Here is a 10,804-nt window from a genome sequence, read left to right on the forward strand (position 1 = left end):
GTATGCATCGCATGCATGAGACCAAAGACCTATTCGCACGGGACTAGTATTACTAGAGAACGTTGATTAGTTCATTATAACTCTAGAATGTCCGTTAATCCAGAGGACGAATCGGTCGGGATTAGTTTTTTCCAAACTGCCCCCTGTAATTCTTTGGCAGTTACGACAGAAGCCTGGAGGTTTTTATTCTAGGCGTGAAGATACAGTATTTCAACATGTATCATGGCGACACTAAAACAAAACATCTTTGGTATAGTGTGGCCATAATATTTGAATTGAGGAAGTGTGATCATATTCATTAGGATGTTGTAGTGACCCACGGTACGTCCTAAATGCTCCCCAGCATTCAGATGTGAGCTAAACAGCGCAATTACACTTGAGATGCATTTAAGGCTATAGATGAGAAAACATCCAAACATGTAGGTCAGTTGTATGCTGCTTTGCGATCTATTAACAGCAAGGGTTGCATTAAATAGGCTCAATATGTTTTACTGATGCATTTGGCAATATTCAATAAATAAGTACAAAATATATCAACAAAAGCATTCAGTGTGGGAGTTGATGGGCTACATGTAAGACCATTCATATATAGCTTATGAACTTCAAATTTCAATGTATCCAATCAGTTATTGTTTTCTTGCGCAAACTGCGAGCAACACCTATTTCTCTCAAAACACCGGGATGTCAATTGGCACGGGACTAGTATTATCAGAGGACAGTGGGTTATTCTGTCTGGAATTGTTGTTCTTCTGCCATGTAAAAATGACTGACAAGGCAGCAGTGGCGACCCGCCATTCAGGATAGGTGGGGCAGACCACCGGCTCAGCTAAAACTATATATTTTAGAATTGTTTTGCCTGTTTTGCATGTTATTTTAGCATTAATACATGTCACATATCAGTTTACAAACAGTGTATAAAAAAAACGACAAATAAAACGAGTTAATAAAGCTGCATTCAAACATGGTCTCTTTTTTGCTTTCTTGAGTAAGGCAGCTCCAAAATGCAGTTGTTTCAGCCTAGTTCAGTGCTTTCTGTGGTGGTGAGGCACCCAGTGGAAAATACGGAGCGTAGGGGTTGGTAATGTTCTCTAGTTGCGCCGTGATAGGCTCAGTGTTCTGTCACTCATGGGGACACTACATCACCACGAAATCTACAGGTAGAGCTCGAAAATTCTAGCTCCTTGTGTACTGCCATAGAGTTACAATAGAAGTGCCCTTCCAAGAAGACTCAAGGGCATTGGTCACAGACAAAATGACATCAAATCACGTTATATCTACAGCAGCTTTGATTGGACTGATCATGTCAACATTATACTTTCAAAATCTTAGCTAGCAGTCATCATCATCATGAATCAAGTCGACAATCAACTGGCAAATCCTTTTCAATCCTTGTCATATGAAGAGAAATTATAGATAAAACGTATCGGTGCTCATTGGTCATTACACAACAAATTGGAAATCTCAAATTCAACAATTTGTGGTTTGGAAGTAATCAGTGGCCTGCTATTCAGTGGAGTGAATGTGTGGTCCAAGTTTCTTTTCCAAGCTTAAAAGGATAAACATTCAACATTGGCCATGCTGTCATCCAGCATGACTTCTGCCACTTTCCAACTGGGAATTCCAAGTCGGGAACTCGGGCCTCTTTCTAGAGCTCCGACCTGAAGATCACTAATGTCATCATGATTTGACCTTGTTTTTTTCCCAGTGTGAAAGCACCATAAATCCAGAGAATGCCAGACTTTGATAACAAACTTTGACCATGAAGGACCGCCGCGCCACCTTCCTGTTCAAGTGAGCACTGCACAACAAGGTGATTACAAAAATGTCTTATATGCCGTTGTATAATTGATGTAATATTCCAGGTAGATAAACTCAGCAAAAAAATAAACGTAAATTCGTAAAAATCCAAATAACTTCACAGATCTTCATTGTAAAGGGTTTAAACACGGTTTCCCATGCTTGTTCATTGAACCATAAACAATTATTGTTTATCGGGGCGGCAGAGTAGCCTAGTGGTTAGAGCATTGGACTAGTAACCGAAAGGTTGCAAGTTCAAATCCCCGAGCTGACAAGGTACAAAATCTGTCGTTCTGCCCTTGAACAGGCAGTTAACCCACTGTTCCTAGGCCGTCATTGAAAATAAGAATTTGTTCTTAACTGACTTGCCTAGTAAAATAAAGGTAAAAAAAATTGATGAACATCCACCTGTGGAACAGTCGATAAGACACTAACAGCTTACAGACGGTAGGCAAATAAGGTCACAGTTATAAAAACTTAGGACACTAAAGAGGCCTTTCTACTGACCCTGAAAAATACCAAAAGAAAGATGCCCAGGGTCCCTGCTCATCTGCGTGAACGTGCCTTAGGCATGCTGCAAGGAGGCATGAGGACTGCAGATGTGGCCAGGGCAAAAAAATTGCAATGTCCGTACTGTGAGATACCTAAGACAGCCCAACAGGGAGACAGGACGGACAGCTGATCGTCCTCGCAGTGGCAGACCACGTGTAACAACACCTGCACAGGATCGGTACATCCGAACATCACACCTGCGGGACAGGTACAGGATGGCAACAACAACTGCCAGAGTTACACCAGGAACGCACAATCCCTCCATCAGTGCTTAGACTGTCCGCAATAGGCTGAACTGAGGGCATGTTGTAAGGCAGGTCCTCACCAGACATCACGTCGCATATGGGCACAAACCCACCGCCGCTGGACCAGACAGGACTGGCAAAAAGTGCTCTTCTGTGATGAGTCGTGGTTTTGTCTCACCAGTGGTGGTCAGATTCGCGTTTATCGTCGACAGACCATGACGGACCCTCCCTCATGTGGTACCCTTCCTGCAGGCTCAGCCTGACATGACCCTCCAGCATGACAATGCCACCAGCCATACTGCTCGTTCTGTGCGTGATTTCCTGCAAGACAGGAATGTCAGTGTTCTGCCATGGCCAGCAAAGAGCCTGGATCTCAATCCCATTGAGCACGTCTGGGTACCTGTTGGATTAGAGGGTGAGGGCTAGGGCCATTCCCCCCAGGAATGTCCATGAACATCTCACAGCAAGAACTGGCAAATCTTCTGCAGTTCATGAGGAGGAGATGCACTGCAGTACTTAATGCAGCTGGTGGCCACACCAGATACTGACTATTACTTTTGATTTTGACCTCCCCTTTGTTCAGGGACACATTATTCAATTTCTGATAGTCACATGTCTGTGGAACTTGTTCAGTTTATGTCTCAGTTGTTGAATCTTGTGTTCATACAAATATTTAAGTTTGTTGAAAATAAACGCAGTTGACAGTGTGAGGATGTTATTTTTTGCTAAGTTTATGTAAACAGTAGCTAAGAAAGTAATACTAGGTGTATGTTGTGTAGTAAGCTGCCTCACCCGGATACATTTGGTCCCTTTTCTCCCTCATAATTTAGCCTACTGTTCTGACTTAGTGGTGCAATTCTAGCCTATAGACTGTTTTAGAAAAATGTAATCATTGAATATTGTAAAAGCTTTCATTTTCTGCTTATATGCACCCTTCATTTATCCTACGGTTCTGACTTGGTGTACAGGGAGAATACTGTAAAAACGGTCCATGTTCTGAATTAAGTCTCTGTACATTTCAAAAGTGCTGAACAAATAGTTATATCGACTACGTGTCCTAGCTCGCTCATTACTGTCTTAATCGAAAAATTGCAGATTGCCTCAGAAGCTCATCGTCCCGTTATGCCATAGTTTGTACATCTCAATTGACCGTGGATGACTTGTTTAAGCAAGTCATCCATATCAGATATGTTTTTTTAAGGCAGTAAATGAGGCTGAATAGCCAGGTGGAGCAGTGATGAGGTTTTGGGACTGCTGTTGGGACTCTGCTGTTGTGACAGCTTTATGAAGGCCCTAACATTTTGTGGGCACCATTCGTTACTGTTATAATCTAATTCATGTATTGTTTAGTGTTGTGTGGTGGCTTTGCTGGCATGCATCTAAAAATAATTTGGGGTTTGCCCCAGAGAGATTTACATGCCAAAATCACCACTGCATGGCAGATTTGGACGGGACTAAAATAACAGATGTGATGTTTTGTTCTCATGGACATAATTACATTACTCGACCTCCCCAAGAAAACATCCTCATCTTTTTGAAAAATAATTTGAAGTTATAAGCGCAGGTCTTATTTTTATTTCACCTTTATTTACCCAGGTAGGCCAGTTGAGAACAAGTTCTCATTTACAACTGCGACCTGGCCAAGATAAAGCAAAGCGACAAAAACAACACAGGGTTGCACATGGAATAAACAAATGTACAGTCAATAACACAATAGAAAAGGTCTATGTACGGTGTGTGTAAATGTAGTAAGATTAGGGAGGTAGGGCAATAAATAGACCATAGAGGTGAAAAAATTACAATTTCGCATTAACACTGGAGTGATAGTTGTGCAAGTAGAGATACTGGGGTGAAAAAAGGTACCAAAAAAATAACATTATGGGGATAAGGTGGGCTATTTACAGATGGGCTATGTACAGCTGCAGCGATCGGTTAGCTGCTCAGATAGCAGATGTTTAAAGTTGGTGAGGGAAATAAAAGTCTCCAACTTCAGCGATTTTTGCAATTCGTTCCAGTCACAGGCAGCAGAGAACTGGAAGGAAATGCGGCCGAATGAGGTGTTGGCTTTGGGGGTGATCAGTGAGATATACCTGCTGGAGAGCGTGCTACGGGTGGGTGTTGTTATCGTGACCAGTGAACTGAGATGAGGCAGAGTTTTACCTAGCATGGACTTATAATAATTTGCAAATAAATTCTTTTAAAAATCCTACAATGTGATTTTCTGGATTTTTTTCCTCGTTTTGTCTGTCATAGTTGAAGTGTACCTAAGATGAAAATTACAGGCCTCTCTCATCTTTTTAAGTGGGAGAACTTGCACAATTGGTGGCTGACTAAATTATTTTTATATATATATATACAGTGGGGCAAAAAAGTATTTAGTCAGCCACCAATTGTGCAAGTGGCCGTGCTGCTGCTCCAGTTTCAACTGTTCTGCCCGCGGCTATGGAATCTTGACCTGTTCACCGGCCATGCTACTTGTCCCAGACCTGCTGTTTTTAACTCTCTAGTGACAGCATTTAATCCTGAGGTGCTGACCTGTACCCTCGACAACCACTGTGATTATTATTATTTGACCCTGCTGTCATCTATGAACATTTGATTGCTTGCAGTTTGCGGTTTTAGGCTGGGTTTCTGTACAGCACTTTGTGATATCAGCTGATGTAAGAACGGCTTTATAAGTAATTTGATTGGTTGATGATTTATGTAACAATAATTTATCCATTCTTGCCCATGCGTTTAGGGCTAGTTGATTGTACTGTTAATCTAGGTCATGGTGATTGTATTGCTGGTCTGGACGTGTAACATTTTAGTAATTTAGTTGTACTGTACCTGCTGCGGTGCTCGTAGTTGCCCTTGCAGTGGAACTTGTGGGCGGGGAACACAGTGAAGATGCCCTCCTCTGAGCTGAAGTACTGCCACTTGATGCCCGGGTTGGACTTCAGGTTATCTGCCAACACTACAGAGGAGAGGATGAGACATATCAGAAACCGTAGGTAGGATTAATATTAGAGAGAGAGGGCGAGTAAGCAAGAGCAACAGAGCGAGAGAGACAAAGAGCGAGAGAGGTAGGGTTGATACCGTTGAAATTGAGGGATTCTGGGTGATGAAGTATTATGAAACACAGAGAGTGTTCTGTGCTCTCTGACACCTGTCAGACACCTTTCAGACACCTGTCAGAGCGAGACTTTAAAAGGGTTAACCTAGTCTCCTCTAGTCTGTGTGTGAAGCGTGAGAGTGAGCTTCCATGAGAATAATACTACTAATACTAATGTAAGGCCTGGCATAAAATCCCATTCCCTATATGACTGTGTCAGACTGGATGTCAGATTAAACTGTTCATTCTGCTGTATTACTAACATGGTTCTAATCGTTTCACTTAAGTGTAACTGTGGGCTCTTAGTTGGCCTAATGTTGTCAACGGCACACTGTACATCTACACTACATGACCAAAGGTATGTGGACACCTGCTTGTCGAACATCTCATTCCAGAAGCATATGCCTTAACATGGAGTTGGTCCCTACTTTGCTGATTTAACAGCCTCCATTCTTCTGGGAAGGCTTTCAACTAGATGTTGGAACATTGCTGCGGGGACTTGCTTCAATTAGTGAGGTCGGGTACTGATGTAGGCCGATTGACAAACAATTTCTGTATGCACCTCGCTTTGTCATACTGAAACAGGAAAGGGTTTTCCCCAAACTGTTGCCACAAAGTTGGAAGCACAGAATCGTCTAGATTGTCATTGTATACTGTAGTGTTAAGATTTTCCTTCACTGGAACTAAGGGGCCTGAACCATGAAAAACAGTCCAAGACAATTATTCCTTCTCCACCAACCTTTACAGTCGGTACTATGCATTGGGGCAGGTAGCGTTCTCTGGGCAGCCGCTAAACCAAAATGTGTCCGTCAGACTGCCAGATGGTGACGCGTGATTCATCACTCCAGAGAACATGTTTCCACTTCTTCATAGTCCAATGGCGACGACTTTTACACCACTCCAGTCAACGCTTGGCATCGCACATGATCTTAGGCTTGTGTGCGGCTTCTCAGCCATGGAAACCCATTTCATGAAGCTCCTGTTTTATCTATGGAGATTGCCTGTCTGTGTGCTCAATTTGTTTAATACCTGTCAGCAACAGGTGTGGCTGAAATAGCCACATCCACTCATTTGAAGGGGTGTACACAAACTTTTGTATAAATAGTGTATTTTAATAAGTCTCAACTTAAGCCAAACTTTCTCAGAGTATCAACAAAAATGTGACTTTCAAGAGAAGTTTCTTGTTTACTGGTTTGTTATATTACTGCATTGCAGGCTGTTCAGGCAGCAGCATCTGCCAGGGAACAGGATCAAATTAGCTGCCTAAACAAACAGACTTTTATTGGGTCAGAGAAGTCAAGAGAATCTTCAGAGAGATCAGATCACAAACCCTGCAGCTTCCTGTCTGGCGGAGCACAACAACAGAGGAACACAGCCAGCCATTCACATGAAACAGACAAAAGAGAGGGGGAGGGACACACAAATAGAGCCAGATTCCTCAACCAGTGCCAAAAAGTGTTACTATGTCTTGGTATGTGTGTGTCTTGCTCCCCTATAACAAAGTAGGGCCCTGAAGATGGATAACAGCACACATGATGACAGCATTTAAAGTGCCACTCCAGTCTCTTTTTAACTAATTTAACACCCGATTTCCTGAAAAAAATAGCACATCTCAATAGGTGGTCCAGGTAGGTCATGACAGAGCACAAGTGGGGGGAGGCTTTCCTAGTTTGTTCTCCGTTGCTCCTGTATTGGTCCTCAAGCAAGGGGGGAGTCTGATGACATCACAGATTCCCATCAGACAAACTCCTAGAATGACCTTTTCCTTGACGTTTGTCTAAAAAAACACTGTTTGCTCAAAAAGTATTTGTTTACCCGTCAGTCTGTGTACTCTACTGTATTTATACTACACTGTATTACCACACTGCCCACATGCTGACCCAATCTCCTCACGATTTCCAAACACAATACCCAACATTGAACTACAAACCAGCAGCCCTCTAGAACACAGTACCCTATATAGACCAACACTACAGTAACATGAACACAGTACCCTATATAGACCAACACTACAGTAACATGAACACAGTACCCTATATAGACCAACACTACAGTAACATGAACACAGTACCCTATATAGACCAACACTACAGTAACCTATATAGACCAACACTACAGTAACATGAACACAGTACCCTATATAGACCAACACTACAGTAACATGAACACAGTACCCTATATAGACCAACACTACAGTAACATGAACACAGTACCCTATATAGACCAACACTACAGTAACATGAACACAGTACCCTATATAGACCAACACTACAGTAACATGAACACAGTACCCTATATAGACCAACACTAAAGTAACATGAACACAGAACCCTATATAAACCAACACTACAACATGAACAGTATCCTTACAGACCAACACTACAACATGAACACAGTATCCTTATAGACCAACACTACAACATGAACACAGTACCATATAAAGACCAACAATACAACATGAACACAGTACCCTATATAGACCAACACTACAACATGAACACAGTACCCTATATAGACCCAACACTACAACATGAACACAGTACCCTATACAGACCAACACTACAACATGAACACAGTACCCTATATAGACCAACACTACAACACGAACAAAGTACCCTATATAGACCAACACAACAACAACATGAACACAGTACCCTATATAGACCAACACAACAACATGAACACAGTACCCTATATAGACCAGCACTACAACATGAACACAGTACCCTATATAGACCAACACTACAACATGAACAAAGTACCCTATATAGACCAACACTACAACATGAACACAGTACCCTATATAGACCAACACAACAACATGAACACAGTACCCTATATAGACCAGCACTACAACATGAACACAGTACCCTATATAGACCAACACTACAACATGAACAAAGTACCCTATATAGACCAACACTACAGTAACATGAACACAGTACCCTATACAGACCAACACTACAACAACATGAACACAGTATCCTTATAGACCAACACGAACACAGTACCCTATATAGACCAACACTACAACATGAACACAGTACCCTATATAGACCAACAATACAACATGAACACAGTACCATATATAGACCAACAATACAACAACATGAACACAGTACCCTAAAAAGACCAACACTACAACATGAACACAGTACCCTATATAGACCAACACTACAACATGAACACAGTACCCTATATAGACCAACACTACAACATGAACACAGTACCCTATATAGACCAACACCACAACATGAGCACAGTACCCTATATAGACCAACAATACAACATGAACACAGTACCCTATATAGACCAACACTACAACATGAACACAGTACCCTGTACAGACCAACACTACAGTAATATGAACACAGTACCCTATATAGACCAACACTACAACATGAACACAGTACCCTATATAGACCAACACTACAAAATGAACACAGTACCCTATATAGACCAACACTACAACATGAACACAGTACCCTATATAGACCAACACAACAACAACATGAACACAGTTCCCTATATAGACCAACACAACAACAACATGAACACAGTACCCTATATAGACCAACACTACAACAACATGAACACAGTACCCTATATAGACCAACACTACAACATGAACACAGTACCCTATATACCAACATGAACACAGTACCCTATATAAACCAGCCAGTCCATCCATCTCCATCTAGTATTAAAAAGGAATCTTTGGACATGTAAACAGGCTAACAGAGTCTGTATATATCTACTAGATTTCAGCCCTTAATCCTGCCACTAATGTATAGAAAACACTAGAACCATATAGATGACTGGCTGAAGTGCCACTGCTTACTCTAAAGGCATCCGCATGTTTCACAGCCGAAACACTTCGGAAGAGTTTTGTGATGTTTTTGTTCATTTTGGATTTCGGTGAAGGATTTTCAGCTGTTTGGGCACACATTTTTTGGGGAGAGGCAAGCCCAAGTCAGTAGCCAAAGTCTGCGCCCCTTCTTCTGTGATTGGTCAACAGTAAGGATTCTTCAATAAAGTCTGTTGTCATTCAACTAGAGACTACTCGTTTTCATGCACATTATTAATAAACATTGCACATACCATCTTAGTTAGATGTACATTTCCACGACTAAGATCTCCTCAGCAAAAACGTCTAAATTAATGACAGATTTCTTGAATTATCTTAGATTAATTCTGACTATTTTTTGGAAGTGTATACTGGCTATGGCGTCTCAAAATGGACAATAAATACTATTTCTGATTTTTTGTCTTGTTTTTCAAGCGAAGGCCTTTTAATAAGGGAGTATGTGAGCACACTCGTTAGGCCGCCGATTGAACTGAAGTAAGCTGACGCCTTAACCGTAACCCCCTCCATCCGTACTCACTACTCAAACATCTGCTAAATGCTATATATTATTAAAGCAAAAATAGATTTTAAAAAAGTAGGGAAAGAAAACAGAAAGGAGATGACAGAAGGAGGAAAACAGAAAGGAGATGACAGAAGGAGGAAAACAGAAAAGAGATGACAGAAGGAGGAAAACAGAAAAGAGATGACAGAAGGAGGAAAACAGAAAAGAGATGACAGAAGGAGAAAGACAGAAAGGAGATGACAGAAGGAGAAAGACAGAAAGGAGATGACAGAAGGAGGAAAACAGAAAGGAGAAAGACAGAAAGGAGAAAGACAGAAAGGAGAAAGACAGAAAGGAGAAAGACAGAAAGGAGATGAGATGAAGGACGAGTCCAGGAAAAACAGATCACCTGACACGTCTCGCTCTACCTTTTTCTTCACTCACTCACTTCTTTCTCCCCAAGTCATTTCTCACTCTCTCCTCCTCTGGATAATCTTCCTTCTCTCTGTCCCTCCTCCTTTCTCTTTGGTTGTTCAGACTGGGTCCAGACAAATGGGGACGATAAATGCTAGCAGAGGCTGGAGGTCAAGACGGGCTGAGGAATGGAGGCTTGGCGGTAACATGAACTCCTGATGACTGCTTTGGAAAAATAAGCTCTGAGATGAAGATGAATCGCCCTAATCTGCTTCGAAGGCGGAGCGGCCTGGAATTTGGACGGAGAGGGTGTGAGAGACGTAGAGAAACAAGCTGTGGGGTTTATACAGTCC

At 41.8% G+C, this 10,804-nt stretch overlaps 1 protein-coding gene across 3 annotated transcripts in view; it reads right to left on the bottom strand.

Annotated features, from left to right (window-relative positions):
* The window catches only part of cachd1 (cache domain containing 1), a 149,500-nt gene that overhangs the window by 54,722 nt on the left and 83,974 nt on the right, over nt 1-10,804 (bottom strand). For 2 of the 3 annotated variants that reach the window (XM_065009215.1, XM_065009216.1), the window contains exon 5: nt 5,424-5,550. In XM_065009215.1, the coding sequence (XP_064865287.1) occupies nt 5,424-5,550 (127 nt within the window). Of the gene's footprint in view, nt 1-5,423; nt 5,551-10,485; nt 10,712-10,804 lie in introns of those variants that run through there. The other variant, XM_029647630.2, reaches the window with a different exon arrangement.

The sequence above is a fragment of the Oncorhynchus nerka genome, linkage group LG24, assembly GCF_034236695.1.
Source record: "Oncorhynchus nerka isolate Pitt River linkage group LG24, Oner_Uvic_2.0, whole genome shotgun sequence".
NCBI classification, from domain to species: Eukaryota; Metazoa; Chordata; class Actinopteri; order Salmoniformes; family Salmonidae; genus Oncorhynchus; species Oncorhynchus nerka.